This window comes from Aegilops tauschii, chromosome 2 (genome assembly GCF_002575655.3).
Source record: "Aegilops tauschii subsp. strangulata cultivar AL8/78 chromosome 2, Aet v6.0, whole genome shotgun sequence".
Taxonomy (NCBI): domain Eukaryota; kingdom Viridiplantae; phylum Streptophyta; class Magnoliopsida; order Poales; family Poaceae; genus Aegilops; species Aegilops tauschii.
The window spans coordinates 311032997-311056444 of record NC_053036.3 but is presented as its reverse complement, the minus strand read 5'-3'; the positions used below and the strand labels follow the sequence as shown (position 1 = coordinate 311056444).

At 45.4% G+C, this 23448-nt stretch overlaps 4 protein-coding genes across 4 annotated transcripts; 1 reads left to right on the top strand and 3 right to left on the bottom strand.

The window, feature by feature from the left end:
- Positions 1-4568: 4568 nt before the first annotated feature.
- LOC141040973 (uncharacterized) lies at positions 4569-5594 on the bottom strand. The gene is made up of 2 exons (XM_073507083.1): positions 5311-5594; positions 4569-4848 (listed from the first exon to the last, which is right to left on the bottom strand). The coding sequence occupies exons 1-2, from the start codon at positions 5592-5594 to the stop codon at positions 4569-4571; spliced, it is 564 nt and encodes a 187-aa protein (XP_073363184.1).
- Positions 5595-7720: 2126 nt separating this feature from the next.
- On the bottom strand, positions 7721-8413 carry LOC141040972 (uncharacterized). The gene has a single exon (XM_073507082.1). The coding sequence runs from the start codon at positions 8411-8413 to the stop codon at positions 7721-7723; it is 693 nt and encodes a 230-aa protein (XP_073363183.1).
- A 4986-nt stretch (positions 8414-13399) lies between these two features.
- Positions 13400-14785, bottom strand: LOC109767229 (protein FAR1-RELATED SEQUENCE 5-like). The gene is made up of 4 exons (XM_020325990.1): positions 14733-14785; positions 14258-14640; positions 13689-14146; positions 13400-13585 (listed from the first exon to the last, which is right to left on the bottom strand). The coding sequence occupies exons 1-4, from the start codon at positions 14783-14785 to the stop codon at positions 13400-13402; spliced, it is 1080 nt and encodes a 359-aa protein (XP_020181579.1).
- Positions 14786-18766: 3981 nt separating this feature from the next.
- LOC109767227 (uncharacterized oxidoreductase At1g06690, chloroplastic) lies at positions 18767-21739 on the top strand. Its single transcript, XM_020325988.4, has 10 exons — positions 18767-19236; positions 19734-19825; positions 19927-19964; positions 20056-20217; positions 20303-20325; positions 20436-20507; positions 20604-20771; positions 20994-21076; positions 21154-21216; positions 21366-21739. Exons 1-10 carry the CDS (start codon positions 19008-19010, stop codon positions 21549-21551), a joined length of 1116 nt encoding a protein of 371 aa, XP_020181577.1. The 5' UTR covers positions 18767-19007; the 3' UTR covers positions 21552-21739.
- Positions 21740-23448: the final 1709 nt, after the last annotated feature.

Below are 23448 nucleotides of genomic sequence, written 5' to 3'. Positions count from 1 at the left end.
TTTGTGACGAGAGATGATGAAGGAAACCATGTGTTGCTAGTTGTGCATAACACGTTTGTTTTACAAGATGCAGTTAACTAGTTCAAGGTTTTTGTGAGTGACAACGTAAACCTGTTGGATGCAAAACTGGTAAGTTCATTGTTTCCTGTCATTTATTTTTCTGGTTTGTTGCATTTCTTTTTATAGTTATTTTTTGTAACAGTGGTCCTAGTGCTACGTGTCGAAATAACTTTTCATTTCATTTTTTGTTTTTTTGATGTGAACAGATTATGATGCCGCGCTCCAAGGATGATCATTATTCCTTATACACGATGAACCAGCATCGCCAGACGTTCGATATCCATGACACTAGGAAGTACACTGGCCATCCTGATGTCACGACAAAGTGGCGCAGGACTTATTACCACTCAGATTGCACTGAAGTGGTATGTCATTTTTTCTTGCCAAGTGCAGAGCTTTTTTGTGTTTCTCCTACTGCATTTTTTTATAAACTGCACATGCAATGTTAGCACACATAGAACCACACTTGTTTATGTAGTGCACTGCAACATGTGCGTGACAGAACTGCATTTTTCTCAGGCCCCCCATAATCCTTGTAAAAAAGGAGATAAAAGGAAATGACCTCACGTGCATTTAAAAGAGGGACTGTCTAGACGTTGAGAACAATTTTTGTATTTTTCGGTTCGTCTGAATAGTAATTTGATCTGTGGTGTGTGTTATTTTTACATTGTCCTTCCTTTTTTTTGGCAGATGAGGAGGATGGCTCAGTTGCTGAAGGCGATTTATGGTGAAAAAGTGTATAAATCTAAGAACCACCCTGAATGGGTTAAATTGGCAGAGAAGCCCTCTTACCCGGTCATGCCAGCGCGGGGAGCAAACGAGTGCGGAATCTATGTTCTGAGGGTGACGCAGTTGTATGATGGCCAACGTCTAGTTGAGAAAATTATCAAAACCGACGTAACACCTTCTCTGTTTTCTTCTTTTCTTGTTACTTTTTTTATTATTTTACTTTGTCACTTTTTGTTCTTTATGACAACCTTTTATTTAATCACCGTCTGCATTTTTTTTAATTCTTCTTTTTTCAGCCTACTGTTGAAGATTGGAAGGCGGAGTACATGTTCCAGCTGCTGTTCAATTCTTCGAACATGTTGTGTTATGAAGGCATGCCGCTTGAGCTATGAGAACTGATTGCGGACCTCGGGCTTACTTCCCTGTCGCAATCGCAGACGCAGTAACAATCTACTTGGTAAAAACCCTGTGTATGGACAAGAACTAGGGGTTCATGTTGTGTACTGTGTGGTGTCTAAGGTATATAATGTATGAAAAGACTTTTGTTTCTCTGTTGTTGTGATTTTTCGTCTGCTTTTCTGGAGCAGTGTTTTTATGGACGAATATGTATCTGTATGTGTATTTTACATAAATAAATCATACAGTATATATGTGTGTATATTTTTATTTTTGTTGAACTTAGACGTTCTGTGTGAACTGGCATATTTGTCACGCTTATATGTATCTTATGTGTCCCATAAACTGCATTGCATATGATGTCGAACTTCTTCGTCCAACAAAAAGGACTGCATCTATCCACAAGTTTGTGCTGCACCTGTTTTTTTTTGCTGCACTTTTTTTGCCGCAGATTTGCATTCATGTGTGTATCCGGAAACTGCGTTGCTTTATGATACTGCACCGCTTTTGCCTAACCAAGTGCACTGCTTTTGCCTAAAAATGCATCCTTCAGTTGGTTATTTTTTTTATTTGTTTGTATTGTAAGGTATGGGGGGTTGGGGGGCCCTCCCCCATTTTTTGGTTGTTTATAGATTTGTATTTGCTCTTTGTATTCCCTGTACTTACCACACTGCGTGCGTTAGCGCGAGGCCGAGCAGGGGGTGGGAGGGGGGTCGTGACCCCCCTCCCCACCCCCCTGCGAGGCCGAGCCTGGAACGAGCCGGAGCAGGCGGCGACGCGGCGTGCCGCGGCGCCGCATGCGCAGGCGAGTCCGTCACACCCCGTCGCCTCCCTGTCTATCTTAGGGGTGTGGCTCTGGGGTTGCGTGCGTCCTATTGTTGGTTAAACAGAATGTCCACACTGCGCCTGTCAACCAAGCGCACTATGTGCGTTAGCGCGAGGCCGAGCAGGGGGTGGGAGGGGGGTCGTGACCCCCCCACCCCCCTGCGAGGCCGAGCCTGGAACGAGCCGGAGCAGGCGGCGACGCGGCGTGTCGCGGCGCCGCATGCGCAGGCGAGTCCGTCACACCCCGTCGCCTCCCTGTCTATCTTAGGGGTGTGGCTCTGGGGTTGCGTGCGTCCTATTGTTGGATAAACAGAATGTCCGCACTGCGCTTGTCAACCAAGCGCACTGTGTGCGTTAGCGCGAGGCCGAGCAGGGGGGATGGGAGGGGGGTCATGACCCCCCTCCCCACCTCCCTGCGAGGCCGAGCCTGGAACGAGCCGGAGCAGGCGGCGACGCGGCGTGCCGCAGCGCCGCATGCGCAGGCGAGTCCGTCACACCCCGTCGCCTCCCTGTCTATCTTAGGGGTGTGGCTCTGGGGTTGCGTGCGTCCTATTGTTGGATAAACAGAATGTCCGCACTACGTCTGTCAACCAAGCGCACTGCATGCGTTAGCGCGAGGCCGAGCAGGGGGGTGGGAGGAAGGGTCGTGACCCCCTCCCCACCCCCCTGCGAGGCCGAGCCTGGAACGAGCCGGAGCAGGCGGCGACGCGGCGTGCCGCGGCGCCGCATGCGCAGGCGAGTCCGTCACACCCCGTCGCCTCCCTGTCTATCTTAGGGGTGTGGCTCTGGGGTTGCGTGCGTCCTATTGTTGGATAAACAGAATGTCCGCACTGCGCCTGTCAACCAAGCGCACTGTGTGCGTTAGCGCGAGGCCGAGCAGGGGGGTGGGAGGGGGGTCGTGACCCCCCTCCCCACCCCCTGCGAGGCCGAGCCTGGAACGAGCCAGAGCAGGCGGCGACGCGGCGTGCCGCGGCGCCGCATGCGCAGGCGAGTCCATCACACCCCGTCGCCTCCCTGTCTATCTTAGGGGTGTGGCTCTGGGGTTGCGTGCGTCCTATTGTTGGATAAACAGAATGTCCGCACTGCGCCTGTCAACCAAGTGCACTGCGTGCGTTAGCGCGAGGCAGAGCAGGGGGTGGGAGGGGGGTCGTGACCCCCCACCCCCTGCGAGGCCGAGCCTGGAACGAGCCGGAGCAGGCGGCGACGCGGAGTGCCGCGGCGCCGCATGCGCAGGCGAGTCCGTCACACCCCGTCGCCTCCCTGTCTATCTTAGGGGTGTGGCTCTGGGGTTGCGTGCGTCCTATTGTTGGATAAACAGAATGTCCGCACTGCGCCTGTCAACCAAGCACACTGCGTGCGTTAGCGCGAGGCCGGGCAGGGGGTGGGAGGGGGGTCGTTACCCCCCTCCCCACCCCCCCTGCGAGGCCGAGCCTGTAACGAGCCGGGGCAGGCGGCGACGCGGCGTGCCGCGGCGCCGGATGCGCAGGCGAGTCCGTCACACCCCGTCGCCTCCCTGTCTATCTTAGGGGTGTGGCTCTGGGGTTGCGTACTACACATGTTTGCGCTACATTTTTGTGCGTTGCATGGGTAGCATATTTCTTTATTGTTTTTCCATCTTACGTATCATTTTTCTAGTGTACAGGTGTGCACTGCTTTGTTGCTTCTATATGCACTGCATTCATCATAGTCCTGTGCTGCACGTGTACACATTTTGCACTGCGTGCATCCTTCTTTGTGCCAAAGTTGTGACTGGTTATGCCAATGATGCGGACTGCATGACTTACATTTAAGTATTGCATTAGGTGCACTAATTCTGTGTTGTGCACTGCACGAAAGTGCTTCTCTTGTGGTTCATTTTGAGCATGTACCGCACTTCATGCACACATATAGTGAACTTCCTTGTAAGACTTTAGAGAACTGCACGCATTTTTTTCCTTATCTGAAGCATTTTTTTCTTTTGGAGTATATATATTTTGTGGTAGTACAAATGATGTCATTTCTACTGCTTGCACCAGCGTTGAGTACTGCACTGAACGAAAGTTGCTGCAGCCCCTTTGTTCTGCATTTGTGCATGTACTGCACTTCATGTATACACTCCGTGAACTGTGTTGTTTTTCTTATGTGAACTGTATTCACGTTTTGGTATCACACATTAATTTTTTCAAAGTTTTATGGATACTTGTTCTAACACAAACTAATTTCAGCGAAAGCAATTGATCAGAAGCAAACTGTGACACATAAGCAAACAACAAAAATAAAATTTAATGATAATTCTAAAACGACATTGTTTTTACAAAAGAAATGTTCGATATGAAGCAATGGACATAATCAAAAGCTTGCATACATGAAACAAAGAACAACACAACGACTAAAGTAAAGTGAAACTAAAACATAGCCCTGAATTATTTCTAGTTGCTGTATTGGATTACATCCTTGTTCTTCTTCTGCTTTGCTTCTTTGTCTCTTTTTGCCCTGTCCAGTCCCATGATGACATCGTAGATGATTCTCCATGACTCATATGTTGCGAATGCATCTATTGTTGCATACTTGATAAGCTTTTATGGCAGTGGACAGAATCCCCACAGAGTATGGTCCTCCTTGCGGTTAATTTTTTTCTTCATGTCATTGTAGTGAATGTCTATCATCCTGCAGGCAACATCAGCCAAAGAGTCAAACTTCTTTTTATTGTATGGGTCTCTCCATTCCACCTGAATATCAATGTAGTTGTCGGAGTTGATCTCCAAACCAGATAGCTTCAGCTTGCTTTTGTCTCCTTCAATGGCGAATCCGACGAAGGTGTACTCACCATTCATGAGGAATTTGTCTAGTTCCATTGGCCTGCAAGATGTTTGTATAGAGTGAATATAGTTTATTTTCTTAGGAGTACCAATGTTTTTTGTTTTGTCTGAAACTGAACTGCAATATGAATATCTGAATCTGTTACATTGAGTAGTTGCTAATACTTTGTTCATCATAACTAGTAAATCTGATAATATATTGCATAAACAATGCATGTTTTGTGCATAATTGTATTCTTGAACTGAATTTCATACATGTTTTGTATAGTAATGTTGCAGTTTTTTGGTAAAACAAAATAAAACTGCGTGTATTGCTAGATCATATAATTCAAGAATCGAGCACATGAGTGACATACATGGAGCCAGATGAAAACTGTCAATGAATTCATATGCCATGCTCTTCAAAAATGAAAACCAAAGTTTAAATATTGGCGATTGAAGTGAAGAAAAATTAAAATCAATATTGACAATCAATAGTACAGATTGATCGTTATATTCTGACCTGTCTTTAGCTGCAGAGATGTGGTAGACAAGGCATTCTTTTTCTACGCATAGCTGGAGCACTACTGCCCACTGTGGCTTCACGTAGTGCGTGTACTCGACATCAACGCCGACTAGTTTGACGGGCATTCCGCCAAGCTTCCTCCTGAGCGTGGACAGCATCTTGTCCATGTCTTCACCCTTGCTTGTGCAAACGACGTGGAGCTTGTGGTTGCCGTGGAGGTCGACGTCATGGAGCTCCCTGGTGTACCTGCGGCGCTGCTTGTAAAGAGGTGCATCCGCCATGACTCTCCTCTGCTCTCTCGTGTTTGTTCTGGAGAGAAGAGGTTGGTGAAAGGAAGTTTGGAGAAGAAGATGCAATGGGGTTTTTTGGGGTACGAAGCAGTTGTGTTTTCTCCTCTGCTCTCCTGTGCTCTCCTTGACAGGACGTGGGAGAGGTGGAGCGGGGTGGTAACGTGGTGGGGCTCTGTTTTTAGTTACGTGGCAACTACAGAGAGGTTCTGCTATGAGGAGGCTCTGTTAGTGCGTTGGGAATCCGGAATGTCGTGTCCTCTTTTTTCGTGACTTGTTCAGTTATGCACGCAACTGTCAGAAAATGTGATGATTGTGTTTTCGGTGAATTTTCCTATTAAGTGCACTTCTTTTATATCAAAACATAATTGCGTACGTCCACGTAGTGTACTGCATGGAAGTGAAATTTATTCTTCGTGCACTGAATTATATCGGATTAGGATTGATACAGATGTACGCACATTTAGTTTCTTGATGGAGTTCTTTCATGCAGTTCTTTATTTTATAGCGGACTGCTTTGCTTAACTAACAGGATGGCATTCTTCATTTTAGCGAGACTGCAATGCAGTAGAAGGAGAACTGCATTTCAGAAGAAAAAAAATACTTCGTGCTTCCACGTGGAGAACTGCATTGTTTGGCGTCGCGGACTGCATTTGTACGTTTACTTTGGGCTTTCTGCGTTTTATTTATTAATAACGAACTGTAGTTTCTAGCAGTGCCCACGCACATTTTTCTTTTGTTGTTGTTATTCATTTAAAAAATGTTTTCTAATTTTTCTTTGATGTTTTATTTTTTGAAGTTATTGTTTTTTTCTTAGTGGGCCTTGTTGGGCTGTGTTCGGGGAGTGAAGACGCATTTGGGCCCAGTCGGCCTATGAGCACGGCTGGTTCCCGGTGTGTTGTGTGTGGCCTAATGTTTAGTTCCACCTCGCCTGCGGAAGGCATGCCCGATCTGTTTATAAGCGCTGGCGAGGCAGCCGTATCGAACTCCTCTGGTTACTTATTTGGGAGCTAGATGCTCTATGCTCTCTGACCTGTTGGCCCATTTGCGCCCGGCCCCATGCATTGTGGCTCAGAACGGCTCGCCTACGGTGGGCGGAGACCTACTACGAGACTGGCTGGGGCCGGATGCACATGTGGTGGTCAATTTTTCTGTGTATTTTCTATCTTAAGTATTTTTTTCAACGTAGGGGCGTGCACTGGTTATCAAACTACTCTTGCACTACATTGATCAGGGTTCTGTACTGCATGTGCACGCATTTCGTACTACATGTTCAGGTCTCATTTTTTTCACATTTTTGCTCTTACGTAATCTTTTTTCCAAAGTAGGGGAGTGCACTGCTTAGTAAACATACCTGTACTGCATTGATTATGTTCCTGTACTGCACGTTCATATATTTCCGCACTACATTTTTTTCAATGTAGGGGCGTGCACTGCTTTGTAAACCATCTGTGCACTGCACTGATCAGAGTTCTGTACTACATGCGCACGCATTCCGTAGTACATGTACAGTTCTCATTTTTTGTTTTCATGTTTTTGCTCTTATGTAATCTTTTTTCCAATGTAGGGGAGTGCACTGCTTAGTAAACATAACCCGTACTGCATTGATTATGTTTGTGTACTGCACGTTCATATATTTCCGCATTACATATACAGGTCGCATTTTTTTCTTTTTGTGTTTTTGCTCTTATGTATTCTTTTTTATCAAATTTAGGGGCGTTCACTGTTTCGTTGCGTATGTGTAAACTTAATTCGACAGAGTATGTACTGCATTGGTACACAACTTGCATTGCATGCGTCCTATTTGCACACTGCATCTTATTTTCGTTTTGCACACTGCTCGAATCTAATGATTCATAAGCAAACAACAGAAAACAAATTATCACAGGCATTCTGTACGACAAGTTCATCATGAGCAAACTAATTTCAACAGAAAGCAATCTAACATCAAAGTTCACATCATTACAAGTGATTGTGCAGGGCAAGCAAACTAAGTTCAGCAAAAGCAAATGATCACAAGCAAGCTAACGATACATAAGCAAACAACATAAAGCAAATTTGATGATAATTCTAAAACGACGCTGGCATTGGTTGCTCTTTGGCCGGCACCATCTTCTTCTTCACCAGTCAGCGTCTCCCCATCCCCAGCTGCTCCTGGCGCGCTTCTTGGGGGGCTCCTCCTTCTCCAGCTTTGCACGGCGAAGCCCGTCCTGTGTGAGGGTGATGTGTTTCCATATCTCGTACGCTTCGTAGGCGTCCTTTGCCGCGTACTCGATGTGCCTCATGGACAGAGGCAGGGTGGCCCAGCGCTTGTGCTCGTCGTCGGTGATCTTCTTCTTCATGTTGTTGTAGTAGTCGTCGATGAGCATGCCGGAGACGTCTCCAAGGGAGTCCAACTCCTTGGTTGCCTCGGGCACCCTCCACTCCTTCTGGATGTCGACGAAGTTGGCGACCTCCAGATTGACGCGCTCTAGCCTTTTTTTGTCGCCGTCGATGGAGAAGCCTGCAAAGGTGTACCTGGGGTCGGCGAGGAAGTTGTCGAAGACGGTGCACCTTTCAACGGCGCTCAGTTGGAAGAGCAGCACCGGGTGTTTCTTGCCGATGGAGAATTGGCAGAGGGCGGGTTTCTGCGTCGCTTCAGGCTCGTTGTTGTACTCGAGATCAATGCCGACGATCTTGTGGCGCTGGAGGCTGAGGTGGCGCTCGTACTGCGCGAGGGTGATCGCCACCTGCTTCTTGTCGTTGGTGTGGATGACGTGCAACTTGGTGTTGTCGTGGGCCTCCACGTCCTTGTACTCGTCGGCGAACGCCATGGCCGGTAGTAGGGGCTTGGTGTTTTGCATGGAGATGGATGTGATGGAGCGATTTGGTGGCAGCGCAATGGATACTTGTGTTGTTGTGGATGAGAAGGCCTATGGCAGGGGTCTGAATTTAAGGGGAGGGCGCGGGGTGGGATGGTCGCATCGAATGAACTGCATGATCTCGCTGATGATGCGGTTTGTGCAGATCGTGGGTTGGTGTTGCGTCTGTGATCGTGGGCTTGTGGCGATGGAACCGCTCCGATTGGGTGGTTGTATGCGAACGTGGTGTTTTTTAACGTGGTTTTTTTATTTTTGATCAGTAGATTTGTTTTAACCACCACTTTCTGTGCGAACGGGCATTTTGTGACGTTTATATGTATCCTGCGTGATAACGAAACTGCATTGGTTAGAGTTCCGCACTTCATCGTGTGCAACGGAGAACTGCATGTTGTCTACAGGTGCTTACTTCACAGTATTTTTTGTGTGTCCTTGCTGGAGCCCCTGAATAAAGTACAATGTATTCCGCAATTTTACGAGTTTTTCGCTGTGTTCTATACCGTGTATTTATTCATTAGGTAATCCGGAACTGGATTTGCTAAACCGTACTGCTTCGTGTAGCTAAATGCACTGCATCTTTCTAGTGTTGCGTACTGCATCAAATTTTTTGCCTGTACTTACTGCAGTCCCTGTACGGGAGGGGTAGGGGGGTTGGGGGGCCTTTTTTTTTGAAGTTATTGTTTTTTCTTAGTGGGCCTTGTTGGACCTGTGTTCGTGGAGTGAAGACGCATTGGGCCCAAGTCGGCCTGTGAGCACGGCCGGTTCCCGGTGCGTTGTGTGCGGCCTAATGTTTAGTCCCACCTCGCCCGCGGAAGGCGCGCCCGACCTGTTTATAGGCGCTGGCGAGGCGGCCGTGTTGAACTTCTCTGGTTACTTATTTGGGCGCTTATACCCGGCGCTCGATGCTCTATGCTCTCTGACCTGTGGGCCCATGTGCGCCCAGCCCCATGCATTGTGGATCAGAACGGCTCGCCTACGGTGGGCGCAGACCTACTACGAGACTGGTTGGGGCTGGATGCACCTGTGGTGGTCAATTTTTTTCTTTATATTTTCTATCTTAAGTATTTTTTTTCAATGTAGGGGCATGCACTGCTTAGCAAATCATCTGTGCACTGCATTGATCAGTGTTCTGGACTACATGTGCACGCATTACGTACTACACATGTTTTGCACTACATTTTTGTGCACTGCATTGGTAGGGGTGTGCACTGCTTGATTGCCTCTATGCACTGCATTCGTCATGGTCTGGTCAATTTTTTTTTCTTTGTATTTTCTATCTTAAGTATTTTTTTCAATGTAGGGGCGTGCACTGCTTAGCAAATCATCCGTGCACTACATTGATCAGTGTTCTGGACTGCATGTGCACGCATTCCGTACTACACATGTTTTGCGCTACATTTTTGTGCACTGCATTGGTAGGGGTGTGCATTGCTTTGTTGCCTCTATGCATTGCATTCGTCATGGTCCTGTGCTTCAGGTGTACACATTTTTCACTGCGTGCATGCTTCTTTGTGCTAAAGTTGTGACTGGTTATGCCAACGCTGCGGACTGCATGGCTTACAAATAAGGACTACATTAGGTGCACTAATTCTGCTTTTGTGCACTGCGCGAAAGTGCTTTTCTTTGTGCTTCATTTTGAGCATGGACTGCACTTCATGCACACATATAGTGAACTTCCTGGTAAGACTTTGAAGAACTGCACACATAAAATGGTTTGTGGATTATAATTTTTCAGAGAATTATTATTTAATTATCTACGGTTAGTTCGTGGGAATTTGTGCAGTCAAAGTCTTTGTAGAACTTCCTGGTAAGACTTTTTTGTTTTGGTAACATAAACCTTTATTGATTGTCCTTCATTCTTGGTAACGTAATTTTCTTTAACTCCTCTTTAATTTTCAGTTTTGACCTTTTTGCATTCCTCTCCTATAAATGTAGGCCAACTTCTACCCTTCCTTTGCAGTTCATTTCTTCTCTAGCCGCAACTCCTCTCCTTTCTCTAGCCTCTCTTTATTTTTTACCTTTTCTAGGTTTTTGTTGCGATGGCTCCAGCCCCTGCGCGAATCTCTCCTGCTGCGGGCATGGTTGTGGTGTGCCGACGCACTGCGATTGCTCAGCTTGCTCGCAGGCCCGTTGTGCTCGTCGTGGAGGGAAGGTATTGTGCCGAGCCGGGCGGGCTGAGTAGCTTGCATATGGCACAAAAGGATTGGATATGGGCCACATCAACGTTTCTGCGTTCTATTCCACCCTGCTTCGCCGTGGCCTTGGCCGCACAAGTCCTTTTGTCCATCAGCTTACGCCAACAGATGTTGAGACTCACTACAAGATGGTAATTTTCGCTTGATCTGATTTTTTCTTTGTTTTTTTGTATAATTCCATACTAGTCTGAACTTCTAGTTTTTTAGGAATGTACTTATTTTGTTTTATTGAAGTGTATTGCACTTTGTACTTATATCTTGTTTTTATTTCTTTGCTTGTGTGCATGGAGCTCGTGTTTTATTTTGCATGGTTACAATATGTGAACTGCTTAGATACTAGATGAGAAGTAATAGTTTCCACAATTTTCCCCGCTTGTAGGTTTTGTACTACATGCAGGTAGTCTCAAGAACTTCATAATAGTTGCAAGCGTACTTCTTGTTTGCAAGTTCCGCACTGCACATTAGATTGCGTTTAATCTGTACTGCTTTTTTGCAGAAAATTCCCCAACGAGCTATTAGGTATCTCCGGCTCAAGAAGAAAGGAATTCTCCAAGTTGTTCTTGGTAATGGACACCTTAAACCAGCCAAGTACCATGTAGGCGTTGACGGGCGGCTGTGCCTGCAGAAAGGGTGGAAGGAATTTGTCATTGATAGTGGCCTGAAGTCTGAGCAAGTTGTTTTCCTCAACTTCTTTGAACTCGAGGATCATACGGTTAGAATCACGTTTGACGTGATTGGTTAAGGTTATGAGGTAGATTTTTAATAAGTACTTTTGCGTGTCGGACGCTTCATCTTTTTGATGTGTTTTGTAATAAGCACTTTTGTGATCTAAACCGCTTCAATTATTATTCCAAACTTCATGCTGCCAGTGAGCTAACTGCATTTTTTTACATCGTTTTTAGATTAATATGTGTCAAAGTTTTACTCTAGACTGCTATATATGGTATACTATATACACCATTTGTCTTTAGATGGTTTAGTTGAATAACTCATAGTCAGTGGAAAATTTGTGTTTACACGAAATTTAAACTGATACATAAGTCATACAGATAAGCAAACTGCTATGCATATGATTAATTTATTGAAGTTCATCTATTTGGTCGTTAACCTGCTGCTTCTCTGCAGTGACTGGAGCGTGTCTAATGTCGCACTTTCTTTTGTTTTCCGTGGCGGTGTTGCTGGTTCTTGTCTCTGCACCGTTGTGTTTGTAGTCCCTCGCGTGTTGGTTGATGGTGGCTTTTGTTTTTGAGTGTTGTGAACTGCATCCTTTGTTGCTCCCCGCGTGCTTGTTGATGGCCGCTTTCGTTTTCCAGTGATATGAACTGCATCCTTCTTTGCTCCCCGCGTGCTGGTTGATGGCTGCTTTTGTTTTCCAGTGCTGTGAACTGCATCCTTCTTTGCTCCCCGCATGCTAGTTGATGGTTGCTTTTGTTTTTGAGTGTTGTGAACTGCATCCTTTCGTGCTCCTACCTTGTTTTTTGAAAGTGGTGTCGTTCTCGGTTGTTTCTGTACAGCAGCATTCCCTTGTGGTGGTCTTGTTGGCATTGTTTCTTCATGTTCTTCGTCCTCTTCACTCTCTTCTTCCTCCTCTTCTTGCTCTTCCTCATCTTCATCATCTGTTCCTTCATAAGCCATTGCTTCTTCAGTTTCTTCATGTTCTTCGTCCTCTTCACTCTCTTCTTCATCTGCTTCTTCATAAGCCATTTCTTCTTCAGTTGTGTCGCCATCTTCTTCTTTGATTTCATCTTCCTTGTCTTCCTCATTTTCTGATCTTGTTCTTTTGGGGCAGGTTCTTGAATTGTGTCTCTTCCTCCTTTTGCAGATGCTACAACGTCTCGGTTTCGTCCATTTCTTAGTGTTGTGAGTGGAATTTCTGTTTGGTTGTGCATCGCCATGTCCTTGTTTTTCTTGTTCATGTCTTTTTGTACATGTCCTGGAATTGTGGCCTCTGATTTCATTGCATGTCTTCACCTTCTTATTCCCAGTGGGTGACCATCACTGTCCAGCTCAGGCTGTGGCTTACTTTTTTTGTCATCATGTTTCTCCTTGCATGCAACCTTTTTCTGGGTTGTGTCGCCCCCTTTCTTCCTTCCTCTTGTGTTTGAAATAGGAGGTGGAAGAATTGTTTCTTTTTTGATAGCACCAGTTCTGCTGTGTTCGGTATTTTCTACTTGCTCGGCATTATTGTCATGCTGGGATTTCTCTGCTTGCTTTAGTTTTGCTGCTTCTTCTTCTTCTTCTTCGTTGAGCACATCTACTTCCTCGATCAGTGCCCTCATACCAGACAACGCTCTGTGGCACCCAGCGTCGGACCTTGTCGCTCTGTTTTCAAGGTCCATTGCTGTTTCTGTCAGCAATTTTCGACGGCAAAAAAGCAATGTTCCATCTGGTGTTGTTTGTTCATAGTCTCTTCTGTCAAACGTCGCATTTGATCTTGCGTTACGGGTGTATCTTTTCATGATGTACACCTCAGGAATCTTGAGTACTCTCAAATGAGAACACATGGACGCAAAAGAGCCCTGCAGACAACACATGGACGCAAAAGAGCCCTGCAGACAACACATGATTTCTTTGTTTTGTAAGTGAACTGCATGAAATTAATAAACACATATTTTTTTCGTTATTTGTTCATTTTAAAGAAGGGAACTTCTTTGATAGGAGTGTCACCTGTGTGTGTCCAGAGTTTGCATTCACATTCGTAGACACCTTTCTGTTCATCGGCGACCACTTGGAAATTATGCCTTGCCTAGTCAAATGCATCCGATCTGTTGTAGTGGTGTACAAGATACTTTGTCGGGTTCTCAGGGCACCGTTCTGCTCTGAATGCAGTGCTACGGTAGAGTGTTTCTTTGAAATCTGCAAACACTGCCCTTGTATACACTTTTGATAGCTGAACTTCAAACCCAAACTGGGTTGTTGTCTTTACTTCTGACTGCATGATCAGAAATGCACTCTTACGAACCAGATAAATGAAAAAATTGTTTGTTTCTGTAGTTATATTTTTTAGCAGTTTTTGATGGACCTTTTTTGTTTACCTCATTTGCTACTGTCTCTGCGTGCTCGACGGCCTTCCTGGTCTGAATGCACTTGTCCACCTGCTGAGCAAACAGATGGAGATCATGCTTCTCTTTGACAAAGTTTTGCTTCAGTATACGGTTCATGCTCTCGCTTCTCTGCGTGGAAGTCATCCGAGCACAGAAAACTTCCTTGTAGTAAGCCGAGATCCACTCGTGCCTGTCTTCCCACAGCGAATTCATCACTTCGTCGTCTTGCAAGTTGTATCTCTGAATGAGGTCCTTCCATGCTCGTTCAAATTCTGACGACATTAGTGGGTGGTTGAGCACCGCATTGAGGTCACCCTTGAGTTTCTCGTGCGCCTTATACAGCAAGGCGAGGTGGTCTTTGTACTTCTTCATGATATGCCACCGACACAACTTATGCAGAGTATGTGGGAGGATAGTTTTTAATGCTGCCTTCATCGAAGAACACTGGTCTGAGAAGGCACAAATAGTGTTTTTTTATTAAGTTATTTGTGTGTGTGTAAGATAGATGGAAGAAATATAAGTGCACCAAACAAACGTAAGTATGCAGGGTTTTTTTGTACCTGTGAGGATGCAGATTGGCGGCTTGTTGTTCATACACCTCAGAAATGTTTTGAAAACCCACTCGAACGATGGTATTGTCTCATCTCGCACGAGGGCAACAGCAAATATGGTGCTCTGTAGATGATGGTTCACTCCCACGAAGACTCCTAGCGGCATGTGGAATTTGTTAGTTTTATACGTCGTGTCAAATGTAACATAGTCCCCAAAATCTTCATACGATCCTTTGCAACTTGCGTTGGCCCAAAAGACGTTTCTTACATAGTTATCTGCATCAACGTCATAATCATAGAAGAACTCTGGGTTTATCTTCTGCATCTTCTCGAAGAAATCCAGAAGTTTCTTGACGTCATCTTGGGACTCTTCTCTGGCAAACTTTTGTTTCCTGCATTTTCAAACGCAATGCAAACTCATCTCATCAAACAAGAAATAATTACCGACAGGATGCTCAAGCAATATGTTCTGTGATGTGCTTACTTGTTTACCCAGTCGCGGCTAGTATGTCCCATGTACTGCAGACCACCGGACATACGCGACAGCATTGACATCATCTGAGCATGTGTGTGGTTGTCTAGTTGCATGTCTTTCACTAAATGGTCTATCAAAGGATCGTCTTTTTGTGCGATCGCTTGTGCAAAAGCATCCCGTGGCTTTCCAGCATCTTGTGATTGTGGTTGAGTTCAACCATTTCTATCACAAATTTGCCGTCCTTCCTCTTTTTGACTCTAATCTTTGCCTTGCAGTCAATCCTTTTTGATGTCTTCTGACATTTCCTTTGATAATCTGACACAGCCTGCTTGTGCGTCCCTTCTCTTGAGCAGACAATGTAGGTATTTGTCTTGTGTTGTGCCCTCTGGCGTATGCCAAACCCTGCACATCTAGCATAATTGTTGTAAAAGTCCCATGCCTTGTCGTATGTGGTGAACTTCATTCCAGCGGCAGGTATGAGGTTCAGCGGCATGTTTTTATCCTGCATTAAGCGCAATGCTCTATGAGATAATTTGTTCTGGTCTATTTTTTAAATACGAGGAGTGCATACGAGTTTAAAAAAGCATTGCAGTGTTCCTAAGTTTTCAGAAGAATCCAATGTATTAGATGCTAGGTCAAACCTCACAAGAAATATCAGTGTGCACTGCAATGTTATCTGAATGGACTGCAACTATTATTATTATTATTCAACACGTAAACTTACATGTGTGTAGAGTCGTTCACCCGATGGTGTTTGCAGCTCGCCGGGTTGTATTGGACATGGCGGGGTTATAGCAGATCTGTGTAGTTGAGGATCTCGCGGCGGCAATAGTGAGGAGGATTTGTACCTGCTGTTGACTTTTGACCGAGGCACCGTTGGTGGTCGCTTTGTCGAAGTTGATGCAGCAGCTCTGCTTGGAGCTCTGTTTTTCGGTGCAGCAGGTGGACGCTGAGCTCTGTTTTGGGGTGCAGCAGGTGGACGTGGTGGTAATCCAGTGTTGTGACGATGTCTCAGTGGATTGGTTTGAAAATTTTGGAGCGGTGGCACATCATCATCATCTGCTGCAACATCGTTTTCTACTGCATCATCATTGTGTGTTCGGACATGCTGTCCAAACGTAGTGAACTCATGCTTATACTCTGGGTTGAGAACTGTTATTGGGTCATCTTCATCGTCATCATCTTCATCCTCCTGTCGGTGAGTGCCCTCCCAGATGAAGGTGGCATCGTCGTCATCCTCGACTACCTCTTCTCCCTAGAAAAAATCCTCTTCCGGAGAGTAGTGCACCCTGTTTGTTGTCGTGAAGAATACTCGAGGAATCTCAGGGGTAACCCAGCCAGTATCTCTTTCAGAAGAAGCTTTACTCTTCTGAAAGTTGTTGTTCCCTGGGTTGTCAATTATGCGCGGCATTTTGTATCTGCTGAACGTCATTTCCTGCACACAAAATGAGCGAGCTGCATTGTCAGGCAAAATGAACTGAATCATGTGAACTGCAATGTGTTACAAATGGTACTGCGAAACTAATGCATGCTGACTGCATCACCCTGCAATGTGAACTGAAGTAACCGCACTACATCGTTGTCCGTAATGAACCTACACAAGCGTACTGCATAACCGAGCAAGTTCACTGCATTTTCCCCCACAACAAACCGAAGCAACCGCACTGCATCGTTTTTGTAGGCGTACTGGACTGCGTGTACTGCTTTGTCTGGAATAACTAAACTGATATGGTTGAGGAAGTGTACTGCTTACCTCGTGTTGCAGTGATTTCTTGCGTTTGCAGGAGGAAGTTCTCTTCTCGTCCGTCTGCACAACTTTCGCGTTCGCCTGTGCAGTCCACTTGCCCTTCAGAAGTTCATGAGCGGTCTGGACGTTGCTCAAGGTTAACAGAGATGGAGGATTTGCTCTGAAGGTCGTTGTAGACTTAATCCAAGAAGTTGTCGTGGATGAAGGAACCTTGCGCACAGTCCTCCTTGCTCGAATTGGTTTGATGAAGTACAACTAATTGCAGGCCCGGAGGAGTTCGACGGCGGAGCTACCGACCTGCTGCCGTGGAAGAAGGCCGATATGCTGGTGGGGGAGGCGTTGCTCGGTTGCTGCCGCGGAAGAAGGCCGAGCGGCGATGGGCGGCGGCGCTGCTTGGCCGCTGCCGCGGAAGAAGGCCTGGAGGGGAGGGGCGGCGTCGCTGCCGGCCGCTGCCGCGGAAGAAGGCCGGGAGGGGAGGGGCGGTGGCGCTCCCAGGCCGCCGCCGCGGGAGAAAGCGGGGAGGGGAGAGGCGGCATCGCTGCCAGGCCGCCGCCGCGGAAGAAGACCGGCAGGGGAGGGGCGACGGCGCTTCCAGGCCGCTGCCGCGGAAGAAGGCTAGGAGGGGAGGGGCGGCGGCGATCTGGTGGGGGATGTTCAGAATAAGGCTGGTGTTATTAGAATAAGACTCTTAAGGGGTGTTATCATAATAGACCCATCCTATATATATATATATATATATATATATATATATATATATATATATATATATATATAAGCGTGAGTGTAGAATAGCTTATTCTACACCCCATAGTAACGCTATATACAAAATCTAGTAAAATGGTGTATAAAATATAGTAATTAGGAAAATATATTTTTTACTACCTAAGTTTGTAATTTACTTTGTTTTTACGAAAATTACTATATTTTACATACTGTGTTACTATATTTTGTATGTACTGTTACTGGGGTGTAAAATAAGTTATTCTACACTCACGCTTAGTTTAGCGTTAATATATATATATATATATATATATATATATATATATATATGTTATTCTTCTGTAGACAGAGCAAATCACACGGCTTATTAGCAGCAATCATCTGTGTTATTATTGGTCTTCGCACACATTTCTGATTACGGACCTGTTTGCCGCGTATCACACACATCTTGTTCAGTTGAACCATTTCATTGTGTTGCCTAATCACACACAGTTCATCCTAGTGAACCGTATGCTGTATATCGCATACACATTCATCTGACTGCCCGTTTCTTTTGTTACTCATCATCCCAAACAGTTAATTGAACTGAACCGTATGCCCTGCATCGCACACGCAATTAAAATCTGAACCGTGTTTGATGCATCTGTCATCGCAAACGTTTTGCACCTTTTTTGACGGGGTTTTTACACCACTATTTGCGATTATGGCAGCGCACACAGTTTCGTCGAAGGATGTCTGATCGTAATATCGCGTTTGGACCATCCTGTGATAGTGTCTAGTCACTCTTAGTCCTCTCGCCCTCTCCGCTTCCTTCCCGTCTTCTACACTTATCGCCCAATCTTTCGCCTCCTCTGTCACCGGCGGAGCTACACACAAGTCTGCAGGGGCCATGCCCCCCCCCCCCAGCCTGAACAAAATCTCTAAAGAACTTTTTTTAGGAGAGGCTTAATTGGAAATAGAAGTCTTTTGGCCCCCTCAGAAATTTAAGTTTTGTCCTTGGCCCCTCCAGGCATTCCTCTGAAGCTCCGCCACTATCCTCTGTCATGGCCAAGTCTAGCCATGAATCAGGCAGTTACGCGCCGAACAACGATGAGCTCGCGCTCTGCATCGCCATCCAACACTCATTGCTGGACACCGACAAGAGGTGCAGCTTCGTCGCGTCCACCTCAGCTCCTCTGAGTCACGATGTAAAAGGCATAAAAAACAGGCAGTGGAAAGCGGGCTTCAAGACCAATAAAAATACCCAACTAACACCAAAATAGGGGCAAATGAAAAATTCAGCGCAAAAAGTTATGAAACAACACATGAAAAAAGAAAGACATCACAAATCTTCACAAAATAATTTATAGTCAGAAAATCGACTTACCCAAATTTTAAAAACAGACGACTTACATACAACAGCTAAAGTGTATTTTATTTTATTTTTAGGAAAAGTTACATGAGGATATTTTTTTGCAAAAAGTGGTGGTCGATACAGTTACATGTAAGCATGTTTTTATGTATATATCAGCTAAATTATTAAAAAAATGTTTTTGGCTTGCCCATTTCCAAAATTGAGACACCTTGTATTTTGAGTGGAGTGGCCCGCAACGAATCACTTCCGTTCGGAAGGCCCTGAAGAAGAGAAGAAACTAGAGCGCGTCCGGCTGAGCCCCACGCGCGCGCGCGCGGTCACCGGCGCCTCCACGTGACCCGCCCCCCTCTTCCCGTGGCCAAACAAAACGCGCGCGCTTCGCTGCCACTCGCCTCGCCAAGAACACCACCGTGCCGCGCCCACTTGCCACGCCTCGGGAATTCCTACCCCGACTTCCGTCTTGATGGCCCTGCAGGTCGCCGGCGGCCCGGGATGCTGCGGCTGCCTCCCGCTCCTCGGCCAGCGGCCAACAGCAGCGTTTCGCCCGCCCCGCGCGGTGGCGTCCGAGGGCGCGGCGGTGGAGGACGGCAGCAAGGTGATGCTGGGCGGGTCCGGCGTGGCGGTGACCAAGCTCGGCATCGGGGCCTGGTCCTGGGGCGACACCACCTACTGGAACGACTTCCAGTGGGACGGTACGTTCGGCCGCGCGCAGTCCAGATAACCTTCTTCTAAATTGAACCCATCGCTCTTGTTGATCCACCTGCACCTGCGTTCATCAATTAGTTATCTCTTTCTGGTGAACTGATTTGTGCACTTCTTCAACATTAGGATTATATATATACTCAGCACGCTGGTTGTGTTATTCACCCGTTGCATCACTGCATTGTCGTTGGCGTTTCTTGGATGAAACCATGGTCATGCTTGCCATGCACCTGCGGTGCTTGTTGCATTGCCTGTCAAAACTTTGTGCCACAGCACATGTCACGTGTATGCTCTCCAATTTTTTAGCCCCAGAAAACCTTTCACCATGAACGCTAACCAGCAAACTGCAAAAATACCAAAAACAAATTGTGTTTTAAGTCTATAATATTGCGTTCACTTCGCATTGCTCTTGAGTTTTATGCCGGCACACTGATATCTGATTGCTGCTACATGTCTAACATGAACGAGCATTTTCTGAATTTCCCAGATAGGAAACTCAAGGATGCCAAAGGAGCATTTGATGCGAGCGTTGATAGTGGAATAACCTTCTTCGACACTGCGGAAGTATATGGTGCAGGGGTAGGGATCAAGATAGTTCTTGATTACTTCTTGCTGTATTGCTCATTCTCTAGATCATTTCAGAGCAACCCTGACAACCTTCAGATTTTGATGACATTTAGGTATCGGGAGCGATAAATTCAGAAAGCCTACTGGGAAGGTATATCATGCATCATTATACACCATGCCCGTATATTTTGATAATGAAGTCTTCACAACGTCTGTTGCAAATTCCCCTTAATTCCAATCAGATTTATCAAGGAAAGGAAAGAAAAAGAAGGGGTCGAGGTGGCCATTGCAACAAAGTTTGCAGCTCTTCCATGGAGGTTTGGCCGGGGAAGTGTTATTTCTGCACTAAAGGGCTCACTTTCCCGCCTTGGTGTCTCCTCGGTTGAGTCATACCAACTCCATTGGTTAGTAGTTCATCAATATATAGCTTTAATGTTATTTGTAACTCTTCTTAGCTTGCTGAAACTGTTCTTTTCGTATCCTTTTCAGGCCAGGGATATGGGGCAACGAAGGTATCCTAACCTACATAAATGAAGAATATTTTTTTAGGGAACTTTAATATTTTTATTTTAAACCCACTGCGGTGCAGTAAACTAATTGTTTTATTTCTTTCACAATCCAGGTTACCTTGACGGCCTTGCTGATGCTTATGAGCAAGGTCTTGTAAAATCCGTTGGAGTCTCAAACTACAGCGGTTTGTAAAAGCTGACTTCATTTCTCATTTGATGGAGCGTGTTATGCTAGCTGCTTGTTTTATGGTAAAACTAAGCTGGATCACATTCATTACCAGAGAAACGTCTGCGAGATGCTCACGAGCGCCTCAAGAAGAGGGGAGTTCCACTTGCTTCAAACCAAGTAAATTACAGTCTGATTTACAGGAACCCTGAGGAAAATGGGGTGAAGGCAGCTTGTGATGAGCTTGGTATTACTTTGATTGCATATTCCCCAATAGCCCAAGGTATAGTTATGCTTTTCATTTTTCCTTCACCTTTGCTGTTTCACTATGCTGAGCACTTAGCTCAACTAGCTTCAGGGCTTGCGCAATCGGGTGATTACTTATTTCTTCTGGTGTAGTTTATCATAATCTTAGTCTGCGTTTTATATGTAATTAGCTGTCAGCACACAAATGTGAAATATAATGCACCCTTTTGAACCCTGTTTCTTATTCTTTTCTTTTCAGGTGCTTTGACAGGAAAATACACTCCAGCTAATCCACCAACTGGACCTCGTGGACGGATATACACTTCTGATTTCCTGTCCAAGGTTGCCGCACCTTAGCTTCGAACTCTCCCTTTCATCTCTGTTGCGGCTCTGCTCACTCTTCTCATTCCACAATGCAGCTCCAACCGCTTATTAACAAGATTAGGGAGATTGGAGGAAGCTATGACAAAACCCCAACTCAGGTACTGTGTTCTTTATTGCATGCTTAATTATACAGTGTTCATCCTCTATTATCAAGTCTTGCCTTATCTTAACGATGTACAAAGAAACTACACAATCATGATGACGAAACAATGGCAATATGCATCAACTGGTTTTTGTTCATGTGCAGGTGGTTCTGAACTGGCTTATTTGCCAGGGCAACGTGGTGCCGATCCCGGGGGCAAAGAACGCAGAGCAGGCCCGGGAGTTTGCCGGTGCGCTAGGGTGGCTCTTGACGGAGCAGGAGGTTGAGGAGCTGCGGTCCATGGCGCGCGAGGTGAAGCCCGTCATGGGTTTCCCGGTAGAGAAGCTGTAAATCCGCGGCCAAGTTACCCTCGTGGTTTACTGGTACACAGGATTTCCCTGATCATAGATATAGGAGTTGTCGTTCTGAGAAAAGATGTGGAGTTGTAAAAAGAACAAAGACGTAGAAAATCATAACGGAAGTAAGTGTATATTCAGGCTCAACGATCAAATTACATCAAAACGATGGTTGTTTTGTTCTTTTGGGTTGTCTTCTCTGACGGATGAAATTCTGGGAAGCATTGGCCCAAGACAAAAATCCTGAGACGCAACAGACATGCGTGCAAGACTGAAGCATTTTTTTTGTTTTTGTTTTTTTTGAATTTCTTGGTGTGTGATCAACTCCTACGTGCATGTTTCACGGAGTAACGAGGGACCGGAGTATCTACCTCCCAAAACCCCACTCACCGTCGCCAGGCAGGGTGGGCTGTAATCGCTAGGGCGGATCTTGCCGATGATCCTCTAGATCCCTGGCGACCACCTGATAATAAACATTACAAGATAGGAGTAGGGTCTTACCTCATCCCCCGGCAGGGCTCGAATCTGGGTCAGGGACGGACACATAATGTACTGAATATTGGAAGATCTAAGGTACATTTGAATTGTGCCCGTGGTCACCCTGCCAACCAGTGGCACACCAAACTTCGGCGGAGCAAATGGCCGCCTTGCCAAAAGTTTGGCTGCATAATAAAAGGAAAGAGGTGATACCAATACTCACATGCTCCCGTGCTACCAACTTGAAAAATTCAAATTTGAACATTCCAAAAAATTCTGAAATAGATCATGGATGTTCCCAACACATAGGTAAACAACCTCTGAAAAATTCAGATCAAAACTTGAAATACACATGGAGAAACAAAAAGGACAAATTCAGATGTGAATAGTGTCATTTTTGCTTTTGTCTTCTTTTGACACTATTGATGGCATATTTCACTTTTTTGTTTCTCGATGTGTATTTCGGATTTTAATCTGAATTTTTTAGGGGTTGTCAACATATGTGTTGTGAACATCCACGATTTTTTCAGAATTTTTTGGAATGTTTAAATTTGAATTTTTTAAGTTTATATCATTGTAGCATTTGAGGGTTGGTATCACTTGATACTTCCCCGGTGATTGGGGTAGCACGAGGCAAATAATTTTATCTCAACCAAAAGGCTATCCTCTGGTCAATGCCAAATATTTTAATCTAGTGTTTTTATTCTCTGATCCAAACAGGCCCCTAGCTAGTTTATATATGTTCGTTGTTCCATGATAGAAATAAAAAGTACATATCTCTTAATTTGAAATCTGATTTTCAAGTACCAGCATCAAAGATCTGAAAATTTTCTAGCTGATTGTTAATGTGTGTAGTTCTACGGTTACACTTCTATGGTTTAAAAGACACAAACTAATCTAATGTTTTTTCCATTCAATCCAAAAAAGGGATCGGGTTCCAGAGATAACGGAATAAAATGCATGGTTTGAAAGACACATACTAATCTAGTGCTAAATTCATGAATTGATAATTCTGCTCTCCTCCTCCTCGTGTCTACACAAGCACGAGTAAATAATTGGACATGTTATGATATATTCTTAGTGCCTATAGTCTGTATTCTTTTTTAGAAAAAAGGCGTTTGCCCTGGTTTAGCGAACTGAAGCTCTTAGAGTGTTTACAAGATGCGTAGCAGGAAAAATAAATGATTCGATACAGACCTAAGGGGCCAAATGGCACGAAGCCAAAATAAACAAGTACGGTAATACGAAACATAGATCATGAAGCATAGATCAGCCTCCACGAAGCTCGGTCTACTTCATGTGGTTCCGAAGCGTCATCGCCAATGTACGGAACTTGCCCACAAGCGTCTCAATGATAGGTGCATCCGCCGACTTGCTCAAAAGCTTCCATAGCTGCAAGAATATTGTCATTTTGT

What these genes read in the sequence shown, in the direction of transcription:
- LOC109767229 (XM_020325990.1), bottom strand. Translation starts at nt 14,785, where the DNA reads ATGTCCGGTGGTCTGCAGTACATGGGACATACTAGCCGCGACTGGGTA. An exon ending in GCCAATCTGCATCCTCACAG is followed by an intron (nt 14,147 to 14,257) that starts GTACAAAAAAAC and finishes GTGCCTTCTCAG; the next exon opens with ACCAGTGTTCTTCGATGAAG. An exon ending in CAGAGACAGTAGCAAATGAG is followed by an intron (nt 13,586 to 13,688) that starts GTAAACAAAAAA and finishes CTGATCATGCAG; the next exon opens with TCAGAAGTAAAGACAACAAC.
- LOC141040973 (XM_073507083.1), bottom strand. Translation starts at nt 5,594, where the DNA reads ATGGCGGATGCACCTCTTTACAAGCAGCGCCGCAGGTACACCAGGGAG. An exon ending in ATCTCTGCAGCTAAAGACAG is followed by an intron (nt 4,849 to 5,310) that starts GTCAGAATATAA and finishes AACATCTTGCAG; the next exon opens with GCCAATGGAACTAGACAAAT.
- LOC141040972 (XM_073507082.1), bottom strand. Translation starts at nt 8,413, where the DNA reads ATGGCGTTCGCCGACGAGTACAAGGACGTGGAGGCCCACGACAACACC.
- LOC109767227 (XM_020325988.4), top strand. Translation starts at nt 19,008, where the DNA reads ATGGCCCTGCAGGTCGCCGGCGGCCCGGGATGCTGCGGCTGCCTCCCG. An exon ending in GAACGACTTCCAGTGGGACG is followed by an intron (nt 19,237 to 19,733) that starts GTACGTTCGGCC and finishes TGAATTTCCCAG; the next exon opens with ATAGGAAACTCAAGGATGCC. An exon ending in TGGAGTCTCAAACTACAGCG is followed by an intron (nt 20,508 to 20,603) that starts GTTTGTAAAAGC and finishes ATTCATTACCAG; the next exon opens with AGAAACGTCTGCGAGATGCT.